The 24,228-nt window shown below is 41.4% G+C and overlaps 1 protein-coding gene across 1 annotated transcript in view; it reads left to right on the plus strand.

The window, feature by feature from the left end:
- The first annotated feature begins 1,342 nt into the window (after positions 1-1,342).
- Positions 1,343-24,228, plus strand: part of LOC134882563 (neural-cadherin-like) — an 85,835-nt gene continuing 62,949 nt past the window's right edge. Inside the window, exon 1 of the mRNA XM_063910346.1 lies at positions 1,343-2,342. Coding sequence (XP_063766416.1) covers positions 1,343-2,342 — 1,000 coding nt within the window. The remainder of the gene's footprint in view (positions 2,343-24,228) is intronic.

A 24,228-nucleotide genomic window follows, 5' to 3' on the forward strand; every position in this document is an offset into this window, starting at 1 on the left:
ATTGCCTGAAAAGAACAGTTTACTGCACAGAGTGGATTGGGCTAAAATTGCAGTGATGGATTGTGGTTGCAAATTGATAAGGATCCTTCAGCGGGAGCTTTGATGAGTTTCCAAACTGAATACAGATGTAGCCTATGTGTGTGAGCGGAGGAATGGCATTGAATTACTTGTCCAGCATAACACCACATCCCTCATTGCTTATGAATATTGATCCATGCTGGTCTTAACGCAAAGGTTGACATGACATGGGAGACAAACTCGATAGGGTGTGCAGCCGTGCTCTCTCTCTTTATTTCTTTTTGACCATTCAGAGCATTGCCATCCATGCAATATTTAGTCTTCTGACTTGTCAGAGAAGTGAGGGGAATTGGAAGTGTGCAGTTGGCGGAAATTAGCAGCTGACACCTACAGATTAGGTTTAGAGTGCTCTTGGTTCTAGACAGGCAGACAGAAGGGGGAGGGAAAGGGAGAACAATCAGGGTGAAGATGTGACTGTGAACTCTGGTTTGCAAAGATGTAAGAAGCTGTGCATCATTGGCTGTCTTATGTTTACACAACAGTCATATCATTTATTTTGATGCAATACCCGTTATTTTTAAAGCTTTAAGGAAAACCTGATTTTGCGCAGATCTGTTTGCAGGAATGCAGTGCATTGAAGAAACGTCAACCTCTAGTTCAAAGGGGAATCCAGGTCATGGAAGGAGTTTGTCAGACAGACAGGGAGCATATGAGTGCAGTGCATGAGTGATTCCTCTTTCAACAACAGCTGTCAAAGTTTTCTTGAGCAAGGCAGCCCCAACTGCTTCACTGCAGCCAGTATTAGTTTTAACGGGGGATGTGTGTTTACTCGGCTTTCCCTGGACAGGAAGGATGAGTGATTTTCACTCTATCAACACTCCAAGCTGAGAGCGGATTTGTGTCATACAGTTGGGGATGCTCCTGCTGCGTGTGTGCACTGCAAGCTCAGCCGGGCGGGTACAGCTTTGAGGCGGGGACCCTCCTGACCAGCTCACAGGGTGGGGTTCATCGAGGAGCTCCGTCCCCTGTGCGCCGCCACGCCCCCGCGCTTGGCGCTGTCCGGTACTCTGGTGCTGAACGCTGGATCCGAACACAAGCCCCACTGCCTGCAGCGCCGAAGACTGCCTGCACGCAGCCGTGCTGCATGGAGCCCAGAGACGGATCTCTCAGGATGAAAAGGCTCTAAGTTGAGAGGGCTATCCGGGAAGGATCATCATGAGGATAACTATGATGGATATGTTTCTCAAGTGTTTCTCTTTTATTTTTTAATGCTTTCTTTGTTAACACCCCTGTGTCGCTTGGAGGTAGATAACTTGCCACCAACATGATTTGGGGTATTTTTTTATGCTGCCTTCTAACACCGGCTGCTGGATTTCAAACACAGGAGCGACTGACTTTCTTTCACGGGCATGTTTTTGAGAACTCCCCGACTGCTTCCAAAGTGAACGGACTGAGCATTCCGTTGAGGCGCATCAACGCGCAAAAATGGTGCCCAGTCTCGGGGATGCACTTGAAACTGTACGGCAACGGCAGCGAAGATTTCCGCGCCTTCGCCCACCACAAGCGGGGGAATATATTGCTAAAAACTTCCCGCGTTTTAGACAGAGAGGCTCGCTCAGAATACCTACTGAGCGTCGTTGTTTGTTGCCAGACGGGCGTCTCGGAGTCTCTTGTCTCCGAGGTCGCAACTGTAAAAGTGGACGTTTTGGACACCAACGATCACGAACCGACTTTTCGCAGTGCAGACACCGTGCACATAACTTTAGACGACACCACTGCTCTCCGTAGTGTGGTGTACAGGCTGCAGGCTTTGGACGCAGACAGCGGCAACAACGCAGAGTTGACATACATGTCCGTGCCCAAAAATGGCAGTTTCTATGTTGTCCCGAAAACAGGGGAAGTTTTGCTAGTTGACTCAATCCTGGGTCTCCCTTCTAAAGTCAAATTCGTAGTTTTTGCCAGAGACCACGGGTGGCCCCCTCTGACCAGTAAAGGTGTATTGGTTACTATATCTCCACAGAGATGGGCCACGCGTCCTGCTGAATTATCGGGGTCAGGGAGGGGGGGACGGTGGCCGAGGGCTTTACTTGACCCGGGCACGGTGGTTTCCCTCAACGTGTCTGAAGACGCCAGCATCGGCTCGGTCATAACGAGCCTGAGCCCCAGCAGGTTTCCGTCAGCCGCCTACGAGTTGGTTTTCCCGGAGTCAGAGAGCTCCCCAGTGGCCGTGGGGCGCGACAGTGGAGATATCACGATCAGCAGCAGACTGGATAGGGAGACAGAGCCTGTCCTGGAGCTCACTGTTAAGATTCAGGACAAACGAGGTGTGTAGAATATTCCTATTAATCCGGATTTAAGTGAGGCTGTGCACCCCCGCCTCCCCCTCACATTCCTTCCCCCCAGGAATTATTTGCATTGTGAGGATGATGCCCTATTTTAGTGGCCCTGCTGCACATAGCATGCATATGTGTTTGTGCCATCTGGGCAGATCGCCCTACACCAATGGCCCTTCGTAAGGCCTGACACATCCATCATATCCATACAGGGCTGTCAGTGTAGCTGCAGCTCATTCCACAGGTGTGCCTCATTATCACACATGCAGTCACATACCAACAATGCAATATATATTTTTTGTATTTCAAAATATTTATCCAATTCATTATGATATGTATGACATATTTGTTGTGATTGGACATTACAAGCTTATTCTTAGCAGGGGGGGGATTTTTTTCCCCTCGGTTTATGCTGTAGGGCCTTTGTGAACTGGTTAGGTATCCCTGATTGACAGAGTTTGTGACTGTGAAGTTGTTTTCAGAGCTAATCCTTGCAGAGTGGCAAACCACTGCGACCCTCGCTCCCTCTCATCTGCCAGCATTACCCCTCTAATCCTCGTCTCATTCACTCTGTAGTCCCAGGGATTTGAAGTGTAGCACCGCCACAGTCAGACAACCTCTCCAATTCTTAGAGGAGAGATGAAACCAGTGTCGTATCAGTTGCTCAACTTTTGTTTTTCTCCCTCTGAAAAGTTAGACTAAAAAAAAAACAGGAAAACAAAAACAAGGAATCAAAATGATTTGCTTTGTAATTGAGCTGCTCGGTGTGCGGGAAACAGTGTGTGCTGTTTTCATTTGAATTTGCCTGCTGCTGTTACACTGCACAGCATGTTCTAGATTGTAATTGCACGCCTGATTGGGCCACATTCTTGCAATGGGGCGTCTGGAGGTTTTTCAGAGGGAGCTAAAATTGTCCGAATTCTGACGGAGTTTTCCTTTAATGCACAGATGCGTCACTGTAATAAGCTGCTCTAGTAAGACAGATATTTAGATACCTCCCTCCATTTTACCTCACTCACTTGCGTAACTCTCTTCTCCTGATCAAAGGCATTGCTTGTCCTTTATCCTGTGACTACAGCTTTTCTGACAGAATCCTTACATCTGGGAGTGCGAGAGGACAGGCCTTTCTTCTACTTGTCTCATACCCAATCCCCGCATGCACCTCTCTCTGAGCAAAGGAGTCCATTTTAGCAGGATTTTTTTTATTTTCCATTTCAGGAGATTGGACCTAATCTCCCAGGTGAATTTTCTTCTTTCCTTTGGATGTGGTTTGGCCCAGGTGTTGCAGCGGTCTGTCTCATAGATAAAGGCGTAGACATGTTACAGAAAGAGAAAAAGGGGGATGCTTTTTTTATGTCTTGTGTTTGTTTGTATGCAAGTATGAGACTGCCATACTCAAATTCATCCCAGGTTCCGATAACAGCAGTTTTAATAAGCCCCATGTGTTGCATCGCCTCAACTTATTTCCCCTTTTGTGGACTCTCCGTAGCACAGAGCTGTCCGTGCTGCTGACAGTCACCTGCTGAATGTCAAACAGAAAGCAGTCTGCCAGGAGTTCAAAGAACATTCATTTCAGCAGCATTCAGTGCCCACCATAACAGTATGTATGTATATAGGGGTGGACAAAATAATGGGCACCCTCTATAACACAATCCAGAGCCACAGCATGACAAACCTTGGCCTTGAAAAGCAATAGAGCTCAAATAAACTGTCCCAGAGACAGGTACTACCTGTGCCTTAAAGTAAGAGTTCAATTTTTATTTTTTCCTGCAGTGTCATTTTAGGGATTCTATTCTATTTTTTTGCCTTTCATTTCAGAAACACACAGATGTACCAATGCTGGTGAAAAATCTCACTTGTGATCCTCTTCTTCTGCGACACTAAAATTGCCAATAGTTACTGTATATTAAGGGCATTGCAAAGCATTTCCCCCCATATATATTTGGATATGAACCAAATAAATGAAAAACTCACCTGATAATGACAAAGTACCTGTTTTTGGACCACATCATCTTTTCTGTATAGGAGAAAAATATCCATCTAAGTTACCAAAACAAATATTTGGGTGCTTTTCTCCTGTTTCTCACCCATTTTCAGATTGTGTTGGACTACTGGAAGGCATGCTTTGGTTGTTTGACTTTTGATTGATCAGGAATAATTGCTGTTGGCGGTTTGCTGTGCATGTCACTCATTCGCCACAAACTCAGTGTATCCATAAATTCTAGTAAAAGACGTTCTCTCATACAGATTTTATGTCAAATCTTTATGTAAAGCAGCAACTAAGTTGTAGCATGATGTGTTTGAGTTAATTGCATGCGCACATTTCAACATTGATCTTCCACGGTACGTATTGTGCAACACTTCTATTACAACTACCACAATTACCACAAAGCCATATCTTCCTGCTTTGTATGTAAACGTTAGACTTTATTGATTTTCTGCTAACAGGGTTCACTGCTTAATGCTTAGTGCCCTTGATAATTCCAAGAATGCAACCATGTTTGTTTCCAGTCTGTTGGGGGGGGAAAGAGTACATATGGTTATTAACTGGTGAACGTAAATTTGCTTAATGTAAAGTGAATGTGTTCATTAGCTGGTTAATGTGAGCATGAAATGCTAATCAGACTTTTGCGAGGCTTTCTTATGTTAATAAGTTTGCAGTGGGTCCAGTGTTATGATGAGAGCCATCAGAAGAGCGGTTATTTGTGCTGTTCAAATGGAGATTAAAAAGTCTGGTTTGACACTTAGATATCTCGGATAAATTATTCTGACACGCTGCAGATAAGGGGGAGATGGAACAGCAGTACTGGATAACTCTCAGTATGGGTCCACCCGTGTTGACATACTTACCTAAAAGAAAATGTGCTTACCAAAAACTCCCCTTGCTTCCCCCCCCTGAGGCTCTTAGAAGTGACTTGTTTGAACACTTACATGTCTTTGTACTCTGTTGTGTTAATCAAAACCAATGTCAAAACTTTTTTTTGGAATACATTTGGAATAATGAGGTTGTTATGTGCTAAATACGCCAATTTTCTTTTTTACTATCATGACAGTTTTGAAGAAATGCCATCCATTTTATAAAGACAGAGAGGCCAACATGCACCAAAATGTGGTCGCTTCTCATAGTCATGGATTTAATTAAGCTAATTTAATATATCTGCTCATATCTGATTTAATTAATCATGGTCCTGATTGCCATATTCTGCAGAAATCAACCCTTTTTAATGTGATCATGCAACATATCGTCACATATGCCCCATCAGTGTGAACAGTGACATTGTTTAACCAGTTTAGGATTATTCTCATTTCTGGAGTAATAACTCTTATTTTACATATTCACATCGCTGTGTTTCATTTGCCACTTTTTAATTACCCCCACAAAGTAAGGAATTACTTTCTCCTTTGCATAAAAACAAACAAAAACATTTTCACTTCATTTCTTTTCTTTTGATAATTACAACACTCCAACTTGTATAAAGTAAATAAGAAAGTTAGGTTTTGTAACTTATGGTCAGAGTTTATATATGAAGCAGTATTTTCAGGAAGCAGATATTTTAAAGGTCCCCTATTATGCGAAATGCACTTTTTGATGTCTTTTATAAATATGTGTCCCACGTGTGTAAGGAAACTCATGAAGTGTCAGAAAATACAACCCTCTCTCTTTTCCTCCTTACCCATATCTCTAAAAACTAGGGTACAAACGAGCTGATCCAGATTTACTTCGGTTATGATGTCATAACAGCGTAGAAACTTCTCTCTTCAGACAGAGAGCTGCGTGACGCTGCAAAGCGGCGTGGCCAGCTTCAGCTCAAATTTAAAGCAACAGTCACAGAATCAGCACTTCAGGAACAGGGCTGAAATAGAGGGGTATGAGGCATGCTACAAGGGGGGATCTGTTTGGTATTTTGAGAAAAACACTTCACAGACAAGGTTTGTATAGATATTGCCCTACAATATATTGTTCAAATATAGCATAATAGGAGACCTTTAAGAGATTGCCAAAAACTGCATGTACATTGACAGTATTGAAGGAACACTTGAAAAGTTTCGCACTGTTTCTATCACTCTGATTTAGGGATGAGGAAATATACTGACTATTTATACATGGTAATTGTAATTGCATTTTGTCCATTTACTGTGACATGTTTACATGCTTTAATGTTCAAAAAGCTCTTTAATTTTCTCATCCGGCCTTTTCACCCTCTGTCTGAAACTAGAGCCCATTAAGCTGTGATTGGTTAGCTGGCCGACTCTGTTGTGATTGGTCAACCACTTAGAGATGTCCCACCCCTTAGCCTATCATGTACAATGTGTTTAAACGCTAGCCAATAGAAGCATTAGCATTACATTGTGACGTTCTGAACGTAAACAAAGGAGTTCAATCGAGGCATTTCAGGCTGTGGGCGAGAAACTCCCATATTCGGGATTATAGCCTTTGCAGACCATTTACATGCATAAAAACCTATACAACACACTACAGGAAAGGGAAAACCCGAAAGAATATTAGAGCCTCTTAAATTAAAGATATACTTTTACTAAAAGATCCACAACTAATTTAAAGCTGAATTGGATTGATAGCATTTTTTAAAGTTTGTTTCCAAATGTCCCACAGCATGCAACGCTATTCTTACTGTGTATTATTGCGCCAGAATAAGGGTGCAGTGGAAATCTGAATCAGCCCTCCTGATGCATCAGATTTAGTATACAGTAGCTTCACCTTGTTTGCCTGAGGAGTCTGTTCTTTCTCAGGGCCCCTTGATATTCCTCCTTTCTCCTTGACTAGGTCCCCTGCTAATGTCGGAGAAATATTTACCTTCTAAACCTTATTCAGTGCACCGATAATCCCCCGAGAAAACAATGAAGTGAGATTTTCTTCATAGCTCCAGTGTATCAAACCAGCATTGTAAGAAGAACAGAAGAGGTAACAGTAATGGAAGTAGGCCATGACTCACAGAAACTGGTTATGTGGTGTTGTTTTGAGGAGAGGGAGTGAGGGACCTCTGCAGCTCTTCCTGTAAAGGATTTCTGTTTGCCCACAGAGGACGTCAGTTTAGATTTGTATTGGTGAGGGTTTTTTTTTTACCTTCTTTGCTTTTGGTTTGTCCCACCCTAACAATCCTTTTCTCCACACCTGAGTAGGAATCTGTTAATGGTATTTGACGGTTTAGGAGGAGTATTGAACCAGCGTTGCAGTCCTTTTCTGAGGTGGAGTGGGGGCTAGTGAAGTGGTTTCTTTCTCTCCTTTAGGTGTCCGTGGGCAGGGTGGCATTCAGCCTGTGGTAATCACCGCTTCTCAGTCTGTTTCACCAGGCAACCTTATTCTCCTCTCTCCGTCTCATAGTCAACATCTCGCCTCATGCTGTCTTTAATCCAATTTCCCTTTTCTTACTACACTCCCCCCCCCCACACTATATTTGCATATTCCCTTTGCGATGTAAAATGAATTGAGAATAGACCCGATCTCATTTTTGTTTGTAATTTGTGACTGTGAGGCTGTTTATTTAAGTAGAAAACATTTCACCCAAAAAAAAGCTGCCTGCATTTATTCAATTTAGTAAAAATGCCCGTGGTGATTATGCTTTATAATGTGTGTGTGATTGTAAGCGTGTGTGTGGTGGCTGCATGTGCATTAACGTGAGGATTTCTTCCCCCCATGCACAAATCTCATCGTGTAAATGTGTTTGAGTATCAGCCTGTTAACTGTTATGACTGTCCTTTCAGTATCCTCATTCCCCGCAGCAGAGATCCTCAGATTTGTTGCCTGACAACATGCTGTGAAGCTGTAACATGCCTGCAGCATTTGATTCCTGCTCGCTGGTCTCTCAGATAAACGTATGTGTCTAAGCAACATCCCTGCAGTCCTCTCTTCTCCATAGTCCTAGCATGTGTCTGATGCCATGAGAATAGGAGTGTGTATGTGTGTCACAGTTTTAAAAAGAAAGATGGGATTAAGCGCAGAGAACAACAGCAAGCTGGGGGAGAGGAAGGAAAAGTCGCTTCCATGTGTGGAGAGATATTTAAAGTGGGAACAAGGGCACTTCTATCACGGGCAGAGAAAGGTCAGGACAAGCTGTAATGCTGGGGGCACGGTCACAGAGCGTGGCTTTAAGATCACAAAGGTTAACCGAGGCAAAGGTAGCAAACCTGTAGAGGAATGAGAAAGACGGGGAAAAGATGTAGGCAGAATGAGATAGAAGGGGTGTATAAAAGCGTGTCTGTGCGAGATTGTTTTTCCCCCCTGTGCCTATAAGCTTTACTGAAGATAAGTAAAGGGCAGCCAGATCAGAGGCTGGGAGTTGTGTACTGCTGATGAGAGGTCAGCCTGGTGCAACATAATTGTCAGATGGTTAGAGGGCAGTTGTGAGAAACTATTGGGGTGGCAGCCGTTTGAATGAGGTGTGCATGTACTCCAGCCTGTAGTGGAGAGGAAGGCTACAGGGCACTGAAGGGGTGGTGTGAGAAAATACAGTACTGCACAGCGGTGAAAAGGGCAGGGTGTGCGGGTGTTTGTCTGCAGATTTTTCGGGGGCAAATGGAGGGAAGATGAGGAGAAAAATACCACCGACCTTTTGGAATGACGTGGACAGAGAAAGCAGAAGATGGAGAGATAGGAAGACAGAATACTGTGATTTCTCACCGAAAACATGATATTCATTTAGGATGTAGCTGCCACTACAGAGGAACAAACTATCTTTAACTTGCAGTTCATGGGGATACCTTTTATGATAGGTAACGAGGAGACGGGGACTCTTCAACACGTCTTTTAAATAAATGGCAAAATGTTTAGTTTGTTATTTCTTTTAATGGTGGTTATCTCTGACTAGTGTGCCAAATATATCATATGAAGTCAGAGAAGCCAGGGGGAACTGAAGACATTTTTATATAAGAATAAATTACAGCATCACGGCAGGTGATGATCAGGTAACACTAACAGCTAAATATAGCACATCGCCCTATAGCACAGCGTAAAAAAAAAGTGTTTTAATTCAAACATGCAAACTTCATAGCAGCTTCATACAACACTTTCCAGAACTGTGTGGCTATGCACACTTTTCAGCAGTATTTCCATAGCTATATATTTGACTACCTTATTTCTTTATTATCTTTATATAACATCTTGTTTTTTATCACTCTATAACAGACAGATAACGAGCAGTCAAATAACCATATTGTGGTATAAACTTCAATAATGATGAACATATTTCACCTGAAATAAAGATGTATTTCTGTGCCTTACAAAACTGAAAAATAAATCATTTCTAGGATATGACAAGTGTGGGATTAATATTTTGTTAGGTGAAGGCACACATATGACTTTGACGTGAGGACATTATGATTAGAATTATAGCAAACTACAAAAAAACTGAAAGTAAACGAAGGGTAATACAAACTGCAACACTTTGATGACTCTTCCCACACCCTGACCTCCCACCTCTGTCGGATTTTGCGGCTCCAGAATACCGTCACACTTTTCTGACTGACAAGAGTCATTATTCCTAGAGGTCACTTACGCCTAAGCGTGTCATTGCGGGGCGTTTGCTGACTGATGCTGTTCTCTTTCTTTGAAGGACACTTGGCAGGGATATCTGTGGCACTACAATGTTTGTTTGGTTTGAAGACCTTCCTGGCCTTAATGAATATAACTAATAGCATGAGCACCAAATGTTATCATGACATAATGACAGAGGCGACTGCTTGATAAGGTTAGAATCGACCCCACACCAGATTGGCAAAAACTAGCAGAGCAACAGTGAAGAAGCTATTTATGCCTATATGCTTATGTCAGGGCAGCACAAGTTGACTTAAGTTGTGAAAAAAACCTAATTATAGAGCCCAAGAGGTGTGAATGTGTCTGTCATACTGTTTACACAAGCATTGCATATATCTCATTACAGCAGCAACCTGCAATGAAAACAGTCGACCCACATAAATTAGGCGAGCGTGGTGTGTGTGTGGTGGGGTGGGAGTTTTGAGAGCTGCATAAGGCGCAGTGCTGTGAGGCCAGTCATGGCGACAGGGAGTTTTTATCTGGCCAAGGGGCTGCATTATTGATGCCCATTACCAGACATTGTCAACCCCAGACACTGCACAGAGGCAGCTGCTGTCAGGTAAATGTCTTGCTGACCTCCAGCAGCACAGATCCCCAGAACGCCTCCCGTGAAACCTACCTGTGAGATAAATGAGGAACATTTGCACATTTACAAATCGACAGCTGACAAGTGTTTTGTTTTATTTAATCTAATAATAATGGTTCTTTAAGGTTTGAGGAGTTTGATGACAGTATTTCCTGCCAAATTAAGATTTTTTAATGAATACAGTGTAGCAGTTGGCTCTCCCCTCAACGTCTGCCATTTCTCCCGTCCATTTAAAACTTTTGTCGCGGCTCCACCTTTTGCATGCTGGATGGCCTTTTTGTGACTTTCCCCCGAAGAGCTGAATTGATTTTGTGCTATTGATTAACCAGGAGCTGTTTTGCTCGCAGTCACAAAACATCACTTTAAACAACAATTTATATGTCGCAGAACAGGCTGTGACAGACTGTTGCTGATAGTTTACAAAGTCGCACAGAGGTAGGTGTGTGATTGAGTCCGAGGGCTGTTAGAACTATCTTGAAGCACTCTAATGAATCAGCCTTTCAGACAAGACCGCTGGAATGAGCAGGGGAAAATTGGAGCTAGCATGAGGAGATGCCATGGGATTTCAATGCTTGTGCTTATTTATCTATTTGGTGTTGAATTTTTCAACCTTTTGTACCCAAAGGTCCAATTAGCTGGGCATAACAATGGTTGCAGCTCTGCTCTCCGTGGGCCAAAAAAGGCACTGATAAACACGCAGGACACAGACAACTTTGAAAGCTTTGCCGGGTGAACTGTGAACAAGCAGATTTTTAATGCAGAAAAAAAAGATCACATGGACAACCAAGTTGCCTAGTGAGATGTTTTGACATGCCATGAACTTTGCTTTGCAAGGAAGCGCAAAAATGGCAGAAATTGCCATAATTGCGCGACACTAATTTGCAAAGTGTGGGCTTTTGTTGAAAAGATGAAAATGACTGCCATACAGAAGCAAAAAAAACAACAGAAGAGATGAGAACAAGACTTTTTATTCTGTCTGGCGATCAGAAAGAATATGTAGAAGGCGAGGAAACTGCCGCTCAAATGAGAAAATGTGTTTGAAGATGGCGTCCATCTCATGGTTCAGTTATTTAATCAATTCGAGGAAACAGGGAGAGAGAGAACGACTGATTACAGTAGCAGGTGTTTTTGATGCGGAGAACATTTTAGTGCCTCTCAGGGCTGATGAGCATTCGGGAGAGAGCATACATGGGCTGTTATATGGATATTTTCCAATGTAGCTCTAGGTGTGCTTCTGTGGGAGTGAGATATATAGGCAGATATGCAAACAGGAGCCAAACACTACAAGGGAAGACATGCAAAAGACCTATTTTTTCCTGCTTGCTGTCTGATCTGGCTTTGACTGTTTATTGTATGCTTTTGTTATGTTCTTCCCATCTGTATTTGGACATTTCTGTTATGTCTGTTCCAAACTTGTGAGTGTGGCTTGAGCGTGTGTGAGGGGGTTTCTCTCTTTTTGTTTCCAGCTAACAATTAGTGTCAGCGGAACCAGCGAACGTGCATGGCTTTTCTTTCTATCTGCCTCGACAGTGAAGGGTTTAATTCTGTGTTCTAATCAGACCATATGGTCTCCACAGTCTGATGATGTGCAGAAGAGGATGGGATAGGGAAGTTGTTGTGTCGTGAGTAGTGCCAGCCTCGCCGCAGAAACACAAAGATTGGCACGAGCCTCTTCCACACATTAAAGATCAAGATCTGGAAATGAGTGCACAGGGTTTGCAGCAGCCCACATAACCCCATTTTACTGGAACAAATAAAAAGAAAAATGAGGGTGTTTAGACTTGAGCTAACTGCATGCCATTTTTCACAAGTTATCTGCTCATAATTACGCCTGCCCTTTCGGCCCCGACAGCACAGCTGCTATTTAATCAGTCATTTGAAAAACAAATTGTTGAAATGTGCGTTTACTTGGTTTTGATGGATATCTCTGACTGAGAAATGGCTGCGTCTGTCAAAAGCTAAATTGAGGATCTGCCCCTAAATGTTCGGTTATCCCCGTGAATAATCGTACGCTCAAAGTTACAAATGAGTCACTCAGCCCGACTTAATATTTGGATGGAGTGCGAGACCAACATATATTTACAGTAAATCCTAATGATGGAGCATTGCTCTTAACAAAATAATAAGTAGTAGATTATCCAATGGGAATGTGTGAATATTAACACAGATTTGGGGCATTAAAGTTGATTAATATTGGTCTTTTCTACACATGTTAGACATAATCATAGATTTCCGTTGTTGGCGTGGTGCTGATAGCAGATATTGTGATTTATTGTGATGAGGTGGGGGAGCTTTAACACTTGGTTTCTCTTGCGCACAGTGGGTGATAAACATTGATCTTGTTTAATCTTGCTGGCCTGCTGCTAATGACGGGAGATGATGGTGCACACAGGACAGACTGCTCACTGGATTAGATATCTAAATGAGGACTTTATCCTCATCCTCTCTTCCTCTTCCCCCATTACCAATAAGCCAGGACGCAGTCACATGCTGAGTTACAGTTTAATGCATGTGAAGAGTGCAGTGTGTAGCCTGTTGTGTGCACATGTGTGTGTAAGTCCAATGCACACAATGGATAATGTTTTTTTCTGTGCGTTTGTGCAAGCATGCAGCATTTACATTGGAGGAACACTGTCAGAGTCTGCTGCTCCATACTGATCTGCTGTACTTCTGCAGAAATACATTTGCAATAATGCAACACATTATTATACCTATGCACAATAACAGACATTGATAGGGTGTTCCATGACCCCCCCTCCCCCCATCTGCTTTGCTAAACAAACACAGACCCGGATTCTGGTTTCAGTGATAGATTAATGCTGTCTCACCCATACACTGTGGCCTGTTTTCCCATTTATCCTGTGAGATTCCCCCTGTTGCTTCTCCGTGGCATTGGTCTAAATTGTGTGTGTTCTGTGTGTGTGTGTGTGTGTGTGTTTGCGTTTCTGACCGTGCGTGTGTTTGTATTTCCTTGCCTATATAGCATGTGCTTCTATGGGTAGATATCGAAAGGGCTCCCAAGACAACCCCCATCAATCACCAACTCAGAGGGAAATGGTGAGAGGGATGGAGGGTGGAAAGAGAGATGGAGGTCGTCACAGGAAGCAACATTCGGAGAAAAGGAGAGGGGGAGACAGCGGAAAACTGTATGAAGGGATGGAGCAGTCCGGGCTGCCTCTGATTGAGCTGGGTAGTGTAGTTTATATCCTTTAAAGATAAGACCGGGGAGTAATGCTCAGCAGCTTCCTCCCCCTGTAGCTTGAACTGAGCGTGATAATAAGAAAGCGTGAATGGGGCAAATTGAATTAATGCCGCGGCACACCATAAAAGCCCTAACTATAATGCATTTTAAAATCCTATAATGAGCCGAGAGCTAAAATAATTTCACGCTCCAGTGAAGAAGATGGCCCTCAAACAGATTTTTGGGCCTGGCTGACACCGCCAGGGCTTTTGTCATTTAATGTGACTGTAGGTGCTATGTCGAAATGATACTTACTCTTAATTCCTGGGGTACGCCGGTGCGGGGCAAACCTGAAGCGAACAAACCGGTCGGAATTCCGGCAACACATGCAAAGCTTTAATCAGAGCGAGGGAGCGGCTGCTTGCCTGCTGATGTCTCGCTTGGGTCAGCTTTACAGTCTCGGGGTGAAAAAGTGTTGCAGGGAGGGCACATCTGCCATGAAAGTACTCCCTCATTTCTCTCCATTAACAGCCCATTCAGTGATGGGTACAGAAGTTGGACCCTATCCCGCTTCTGTCCACACACACACACACACACACACACACACACACACACACACACACACACACACACACACACACACACACACACACACATAGTAAAGGCGCAGATGTGTGCTTTTGGTATGGACACACACACAGGGACACACACAGTATTTTTCACCGTTCCCCACCCTCACATGCTCTCAGCTCTCCCATCCTCATCATTAGAGTCGTACCGTCATAAAGCTGAAATTACCTCTCCATCATCAAACCAGGGAGAGGGAGAAAGATAGCTCTCTGACACACAGTAACACTAACAGACGGCCGCTGATAGAGACTAATGACAAAATGAAAGCCTCTATATGAGCAGTGCACTTTTCTGGCTGGAATGGAGGTAGCAACATGATATCAATCGCCATTTCCTCTCCTCTTCTTTTTCCCCCTGACCTTCAACAACATTAAAACCCAACCCTGCTCACCATTACTTGAGGATATATAGTTTTTTGGAGCATCTTTGGCATTCTTGGAACTCCTACTACTTTCCACTTAAACCACAACAGGTGTGAGCTGAGGGGTGCAGACTGTATGAATCTTACTGTTTCTCCCGGAAACACACGTGCGCATCGCTACTTTTACACATCAGTACACAGACGACACACACACATATCAGGACTTCTCATCCATACATGCACAGACAATTTCACCCAAGTAAAAGCGTAATTGCACACATGAATGCACAAACGAGACGAAATTTGATAATACGTCAATGCTCTGAAGTCTTCGAACTTGTGCAGACAGTTAATACATGTTACACATAAAATGCACACACGAGGTGTGTTCAGTTTGAGAAAACACACCTCTACATGTTACCTGCTACAGGCAGGAAGAAATTAAAGCTCACAAGGCACATACCTTGTATACCCCTTTCTGAGAGACTGCACTTGAATATTGCATTTTTGATACAATAATATTAATAAATAGTATTTATATAGCACCTTTCTTTCATAACATGCAGATCATTTTGCTTCACAGGGGGAAAAAAAAACAATAAAAAAAGAAAAGCAACCATAAGGACAAATACAGAAAGCAATAAAACATGACAAACAATAAGAGGATGAAACCAATGTATGAACATAAAGTCAGAATGAAAACGAGCAGAAGCATAAATAAGCCAGGTAAGCAGTCTGATAAAAAACGAGGTTCTAGATCTGAGAGAAGGTAAGAGTAAGAGGTGTGATTTTCTTGAAGTCACTCACAGACTCTGATTGTCAGATATGCAGTGGTAGTGTTTTCCATAGTTTTGGGGCTAAGGCGCTAAACGCTGCTTCAGCAATTTTGCTCTTACTCCTTGGAAGTGTTAATAGTCCAGAGCAGCAGCTCTCAATCTTTTCTAGTCACGATCCTCTTAGAATATTCAGGTTGGTGTTTGTGACTACCCCTCTCATGGATCACAGATATACCACAAATATATGAAAAAAAACTAAACTAAACTTGAATTTTAATGTTGCTATTTTGTTTGCATCCACCTGGAAACACTCAGGGACGTCCTTTTGGTGTCTAAAGAAACTTTTGACCAGATTCTAAAGATTGTACTGTTTTGAGTGGACTAGGCCTGAATGACATGAGAAAAATCTATGATGTGTGACAACGTTATTCAATATGTTCAATATTGCGATGACAATGCCTTGGGTGTTGTATCCTTGGACAAGTTACTTAACCCCAAGTTGCTCCCGAGGACATGGCCAACGGTGTATGAATGTGTATGAATGCTAGTTTCCCTCAAGCAAGGTGCACTGCTCTGTGTGAATGACTTGTAAAGCGTCTTGAGGGGTCGTAAAGACTGGATAAAGCGCAATATAAGTACAGTCCATTTACCATAACAACATTAAAGTTTGCATACTGAGTATGCATTTCCTTTGTCCATGTCTGGAATTGAACACTTTATAAATAACTCGTTTAAATGTTGTTTCTGGAGCAGCAGCAGCAATGTTTCACAAAAGCAAAGTCACTACAGACTCATTAATATCGCAGTGGAAAATCTGAAATGTCAATAAAGTAATTTATTATCCTGAGAGAAGTTTAGAAAGTAGGAAGAACACAGACATCAGTCAGTATCAGAAATTCATCTGGTCCTCTGTCCTCCTCTGATGTGATTCAGTGCCTGCAGGTACCGCTGCAGGCACTGAATCACGGGGAGGAGGGAGGCTGCTTTGTGCAAGCAAGAACTTCCTACAAGTGTAAACTTGGCCAAATTCTAAGTGGCAAACTAAGTTATACTGCATAGACATCTTTTGTTAGTTTGTCACAATCCGCTATTAGCTTCAAGTTAGTTTCCTTTTAACAGTAGTTATTGACTTTATACTTACAAAGGTTTTTATTGCAGTTGCTTACAGTAGTAAACAAAGTTGTTTGTCAAGTTGAGTCACCTTCACTGCTCTGCTGCTTCTTCTGTGTGTCTGTTTTGAGTATTTGTGTATGTGGAGGAGCTTAGAAACACACAGAGCAGGGATGCGCCTTGATAATAAATACTATGCTCTTTAGCCCTGGAGCCATTTTAAAATCCGGTTTCGGTAACCATCCCCCCCCCTATTTGTTTCAGGCAGCAATGTGTTTATCACACATGTTCATATCATGATGGCTGTGAACATTTGATTTAACAGTCAGCACTAGAATGTAGTGTGACAGATATTCTGCTATTTGTGAGGGGGCCATTTCATTAAGAGTTTCTAAAATCAATAAAATTCCTGAAAATTGTCCTGTCCTATGGGATACAGGTAGCTAGTGCTGAGAGGTGAGCACTGAATGACATGTTCTCATCTTTTTCTTGCTAGTCCCCTCCTTGTGCCACCTTTCCAAATGACCCGTCTGTGCTGTACAGTGTGCAACAGGGTGTGCACACTGGCTTTGGCACATCCATGTCATTTCCAGTGTAGTGGGTCTACTGGGAGTAACGGTGGCTGTGTGCAATGTACTGTACAGTACGTATGCTAGAGTGCATATTATTACTACCCTAAGTGTCTGTTTGGATAGCAACGACATTGTTCCATCACAGATTTGAGAATAGAGAGCATACTTCAGAGCCCGATCTAATTATGTGTGATATCACAGAAAATCATGAAGATACAATACTTGACTACTAATGTAGTGCTTATGCAAATGTGGCCTAATACCTGTGGATGGTGATTTCTTTCTATTTTTATTTAAGTACAAGCAAGAAGATCCCACACACTGTCAATCAACTGTACCAAAAAAAAAAAAAACCTTCGTTTATTTACCTTCCCCTGCCCCTATCAAAAGCTCAAAGAAAACCAACCTCTGTGGCATTTAAGGAGCGGAGATTTAAGCTTCTTATGTTGCCTTCCAATCAATTTTAGCCTTAAGATCTTTTCTTCCTACCCAACAAATGGGCTGTTTGCAGCCGCTTTTAACTCTCAATGTTTCGAGGTTACAAAAAATGTACAGTTAAGAAGTCTAGTTAAGAGATAAAGACAACCGAGCATTTTAAAGCAGGACAGGAAAACATTTACCTTATAAAAAATGTATACAGCAGCATTGTGACTTCTTTTAGGACCCAACTGAAAACCTAATTATCTTTGAACAGTCAACCTGTTACTGCCCTCATTATGCCGTAGGACTAATATTGATTTGTTGGGAGCACTGGGCCTGTTGGCTTTGATGGTGTATTTAGCATTAGCTGAAACGGTGAATGGACTATTAGGCCTGTTTTATGTTTGATACTGATGCTCCTGTTGTGTGGGTCTTAATAGGGAAGTGTAGAATCTACTGTTGGTCTTGCTGATAGTTTGTCAACATTGGTATTGTCCAACTTGACACAATTAGATGAACACTGCTACATTTGGGGGGGGGGGGGGATTAGCATGCATTGCTGCCTCAAGGCAGAGGCAGATAAGAATATCAATATCAACATGATCTCTTTGCAGACATGCTGAAGGTCGGGGTTGTATTTAGCACAGTGTTAGCTTAGCACAGAATGTGAAAGACATTAGCCTGGCCAAATAAATGTTAGCTTACTGATGGAAGTATTAAGCAGGGCCTGTCTACATTCAACCTCGCAAACAGTGAGACCTCGGCCCTGCCAGTCACAAGTTTGACATTCTGTTTGTTCCCTCTCTCCTTGCATACAGAAAAGAGTCAAACAAAACCCTAAAAGTTTATTTTGTATTACTTCCAGTAAAGCACTTTATTCCACTTTGGTCTTCTGAGGACGCGAGTGGGTTGAATTACCGGAAAAACTGATGTCAATGTATATGCACCCCCTATTATTGATAACAGTGCGTGTCATTTTTCCCCTCTACAGGATTTTGTTGTTTATGTAAAACCCATACATTGTGGATTCACTATGGTGGTGTTATACTATACACGTTGCTCTGAGAAGAAGAGCCATTTGACTTGAATCCATGTGTTCAGTTTAAATACTTTCAGTTTGTGTTGTTTGTGTAAACTGGGACAATTTTGTTCAGTTTCATATGAGTGCCTCAGAATCAGCTGGAGGTAAACAAAGTAAACTCCCTCTTAAATACATTTTGGGATTTTAGCCTTTGCAGACCATTTACATGCACAAAAAACTATATAACACTACAGGAATGGAGAACCCCTAGAAGCAGAATAGGGCCCCTTTATTATTGCAGCGCTATCTGATACATTGTTACAGGTTATTGCCAACATATTTTTTTAAACGTTCCCTTAACCTACACATTTAAAATACAACAGTTGAATTAGATGATGTAGAAAATGTTTTTAGTTTGTTTAAAACTAAAGAAAAAATATAATTCTATAAGGTATTGTTTGTTTACTTGTCTGAATTTATTGGCAATCAGATTAGTAAACAGCTCTCCATTGCTGGCAGGACATGCCTTTGTACCTTCATCTATACTCATCCACGTATTCTAATTAGTGTTGGATGTGAAACTCAATATATGCTCGGTCGATCAACATTCTTGACATTTCTCCATTGATGCAAACGATGCCATTTTCCTATTTTGTTTTTCAAGATAGCAGGAAGATACTGCTGGCACGCCTATGTGGCGCTCTATGTTAAGTACTTCCTTTATTCGTTAAATTCCTTTGCTCATCCATATTTACAAATACTATTTTTGAGCCTGTAGTGTGGAAGAGGCTGTTAACTGTGTAATTATCACTTCTCTTTATTGCGACATACTGTGGCCAAGGTTAATGTGGGGTAAGGTGCTACAAAGGCAGATGTCAAGACAGTAAGGTGATCACGTATACATTAAGCTTGTACCTTGAGGCCAATTTGTCAAAGTTAATGTTATCCCTTGTGTGAAAGCAAAGCTATGTTTTCATACTCATCAACAGACCTTTGTATGGTAATGTAAAGGTTTCACAGGGTATTTCTTCCATTTAGCTTCAAAGTATTTCTGAGAACACAGTGAATGCCTTCAGACACAATCATGTATCCAGTGTCATAGGGAAATATCAATAAGGTTTTCTTTTTCTATGTAGGACAACTTAAACAACCATGACAACGAATGAACCATGGCTCTTCTCATGACGCTTAGTCCTTTTATGTGTTGACTTGATAAGCATGATGATTCATGCTTATATGGATATGTTAGTTCATTCCTTTTAAGAGCAAGCCAAACATTTAATTTGGAAAATGGAAAATTGGCTCCATTGACAGCTATTGACTTAAATAATTATGCCTAGTCTGTGTTTATCGCATATGTGAAGAGCCTACATCAGAAACACTGACTACATGTTATACAACTTTATCTCAAAGGCTTACGATATTTTTTCTCCTTCATAGCACAAAATAAACGTAAATAAATATCTGAAGAGGGGCGATGTAGTTCCTGATCAATCCTTATGTTTAGTTATTGCTTCCAGATATTTTTGGCACTCAAAAGTCCCTTTCATGCAGCACCATTCAACGACCCTGTCTGCTAATTGATCAGACATCCCACAGGGCTCCATGTGGTGTCAGACTGACACCACTGAATATATTATTTTGCATATCACACAATGTGGGCATAATAGCGGATCATCCCCTGTCTGTATACCGTACAGTGTAGCGCAACAACCATACAGAACGTTGCATGGATGTGTTATGTAGACCAAACAGTGTGTGTGTGTGTGTGTGTGTGTGTGTGAGTGTGTGTGTGTGTGTGTGTGTGTGTGTGTGTGTGTGTGTGTGTGTGTGTGTGTGTGTGTGTGTGTGTGTGTGTGTGTGTGTGTGTGTGTGTGTGTGTGTGTGCCAATTACATTTGAATAGCACTTGTAACATGGAGATACATGCTAAAAGGAAAGTGTATGTTTTCAATTTAGTTTTTTTTTAGTTTGATCATTTGCATTTTTTACAAAAACTATACTTCTCTAAGAGGAAATTTAAAATTCAGACAGACACAGAGAATACACTTTTACAAATTATCCGGGTACATATAGAAACATTGCTGGCAAAAAGGAGTCAACTACAGTTCCTCTGAGTTTGCTTTCCAACTTCAAATTAAGGCATTTCATTAAAGAGGCCCTATTATACCACTTGGGTTTTCGCTCTAGTGTTCTAGTGTTTTATTTAGGTTTTTGTGCTAGTCAATGGTGTGCAAAAGCTAAAATCCCAATGTCTCTCCAGAGGTAGTTTTTTGTTAGACTTCGTACAATATCTTTGTGTTACCGCCACAAAATCCTGTTTGCATTGTATATTTATTTGAATGAGGTTTCTGGGAAGAACCCTAAAGTCTCTCCCACAGTGAAAAGGAAGAAGGCCTGTTTTTCAGTATAGACATGACATTTTGATTACCTCAGATGGGAAAATTTGTATCCCCATCTTTATGGCCAGCAGGGGTTTGATGAGTCATTTTGAAAGTGACTCAGGTTCCTGTCATGGATGTATTTTTGCTCTCCGCTTCTTTGTCCCTTCACGTTCAAATGATTTCTGGTCAGCATGGTGCTTCAGCAATTTACCTAATTTACATTGTTTATATGGCCCAATCTCGAAGTCAGAAGAGATGCATCCTAACGCAGGTTTTCTTTTAAAAGCAAATGCTGCAGACTCTATTATTCAGTCACTTTCACAAACAAATGTCAATCTTACAACAATAGGCCATTTTCCCTGGAGACATTGTGATTTTTCAACGCAGAGAAAGCACAGCTGGAATGAGTGATGTTAATGAAGGCTGCATTCCATTTATGTGAGCCAGTTTCGCTTAATGGACGTTAATGCTATTGTTATGCTTGTTGTTGTAACAACTGTGGTTTTCCTGCTTTGACAAAATATACAAAAAAAGTGTCCCATGTTTGTGTGTCTGTACTTGAAATGTATGTGTGTATCTGTCTGTCTGTTTGTCCACAGCTAAGGTTGCATGCATTAGGTTAGTTGAAAGCAATAATATAACATTGAAATAAAACAATATGTGAAATGTGTTGCCAGAATACATTTAATTAAAGTCAACTTTTTCAGTTTTTTCACTGCGAAGGTGTCTGGTTGTCTTTCAACCAGAAGGTTATGGGTTCGATTCCAACCCTTGCAGTCAACATTTCGATGTATCCTTGGGCAAGATACTTAACCCTGAGTTGCTCCCGGTAGCCAATGGTGTGTGGATTTGTATGAATGTTAGCTTCCCTACAGCTAAGTGGTACTGCTCTGTATGAATGGTTGTGAATGACTTGTATGTAAAGCACTTTGAGGGGTCATAAAGCGCTATATAAATACAGTCCATTTACCATTGTAATGAATCCATCAGCCCTTAATCTTTTGTACACATTTATAACCTTATGGTTCAGGTAATTCACAACTTTTTACAGACAGTGCAAGGCGATCCGTGCAGTTGTCTAGTGGGTGTAAATGTTCAGGGAAGGTTACAATCTGCCAATGAATAAAACCTGCAGCTACCTAAAACCAAAATAGTTTCTGTGTCTATTCCTGAAAAACTAGACTTCATTCTTAAATTGCTTCAGAGTTTGATTTCATTCGATCAAACATTACGGCAGTGGTGTAGTTACAGACTCTTCTCCTGTTTTAGAGTTCACAGCTCTCGAACTCTTAATACATAATTAAAAAACATATATTATCGAAGTAATGAAAGCCTTGAAAAGGTAAAATCATGTTTTACCTTCAACTTTGTGCTTCATAGCCAGACATTTAGGCCAGGCTTGACAACAACATTTTCTCACTTTAATAACGGCAGTCTACTGCTGTATATTTTATACAAACCTTCCGTATAAATTAAGTAACAGTGTGATATTTCAGCTTTTTTCCTGAGTTTTCTTTTTCCGACTGAATGCTTTGGCATGTGGGTTCTTTTATGAATGAGAGTAACTGTGTGTGTAGGCAGTGTCTGCAGTCTTACGGGGTTTTAAGCCTTGGGTGGAGGAACCCAAAGAAAAATAGTATAATACATATAGGCCCTTTGTTGATAATGTGCGTCTGGTTATCTGTCCTTGTCTGTGGCTATGGAAAGCAGCACACATTAAGTATCACTAGGGAATTGCGGCTCAATATTCTTTTCCTCTTGTTTAAAAAAACAACACCTTCGTAGTGGGGAAGGGAATCAGTCATTGCCCTTTGCTCTTCTTTCCCTTTTAGTTGTTTTTAAAGCTGTTTCCCTTTTTCCATAACTGCATGTAAAGGATTAGATTGAAACAAACATGTATGATAAATTGTCAGACTAACTCATTTTGAACATTTTATTACATATATTTAATGCATATGCCATACAAATACATCCTTGGCTTGTTTAAAATCGAGTTTAAAATATTCCAGCTCACTCGTATTCCCTCTCCCTGAAGGGTATGTACAGTGCCAGTATATCTCCATTGAACACTTGCTTCTCTCTAAATCCTCCTCTTTTATGCAAGTGAATAGGGCACATGTTCCTCTGCTCAAAGCAATAAGACAAAAGGGATTGAATAACTTTTGTAATTCTTTTGGCTGAACTACAAAAAGCATAAACCCACCAGAAAAGAGACTACAGCTGTCTGCTCTATCTGTACATCCATCAATATTGTAAAACCACTTCCTGTGCAGGGTCATGCCGGGTGACCGCATAATACATCTGTGATTTTAAGCGAAACTGAACATCTTCAGTGAAACCACCTTTAACATTATTATTAATATAACAGTTTAGGCCTTAGCTGTACTCCTGGAATAATTACTGCTGTGTGGGTCTTTTCTCTTTTCTACTTGACTCTCTAGAGCCTAGTTAGGGCTTTGCTATGTATTGTTTTGTGGAGCCATGCATTTACCTGTACATGCATTGTTCTATTCTTCCATCCATTTCTTTCTCCCTATACTGTTGCTGTACAACAACTGGCGAGTCACTAGTACTGGCAAGGGGTGGGGGTCCTCAATTTAGACTAAAGTCCATAGGACTCCACCAGTGTGAATGCCTGTGTGCAAGGACAATACATGAATTACACAGACAATATTTACACATACATACTTGGTGCTTGTGAAGAATTCAAATTGAGGAAACAAAAGTATGTCGCTCCCCACACAATAACAAGAAAGGAAATAAGACTAAGCTAAAATAATTTTGAAGAATATATAACAGAATATAAATGAGAAGAAGCAGATAAAAATGAGCCGAACCAAACAGCAGATGACAACCTACTAAAACAGAGAAAGATATGAAAAAAAGTATAGGGAAATGAGTTATAAGAGGGGAAGCTGTGGAGAGAAGTGGCGCAAATTACAAAACAGCATTATGACATGTTAATTTAAAATACATATTTTTGATTAAGCTCTGAAGGCCACCTGTTATCTCCAATTCTATTCAAGTAAATGTAGAAATACTCCTAGAAAAGTCAGTTCCAACATTCAATTTGCTTTGTTTTACATGTCTTGGTGGCCATTTTGAAAATAATTGTTTCGTAGCCTCTAAACACTCCATTAGCAAACTGAAGCTGAGGCGTTTTTTACATATCTACACTCAACCTTTTTTTATTAGCTGCAAATGTTATGTGCACCACAAATGAATATTGTTGGCAGTTATTTGCAGTTACTAAAAGATGTTTACTGGCTGCTTTATCAAACACTTTTG

This window comes from Eleginops maclovinus, chromosome 2, assembly GCF_036324505.1.
Source record: "Eleginops maclovinus isolate JMC-PN-2008 ecotype Puerto Natales chromosome 2, JC_Emac_rtc_rv5, whole genome shotgun sequence".
NCBI lineage: Eukaryota > Metazoa > Chordata > Actinopteri > Perciformes > Eleginopidae > Eleginops > Eleginops maclovinus.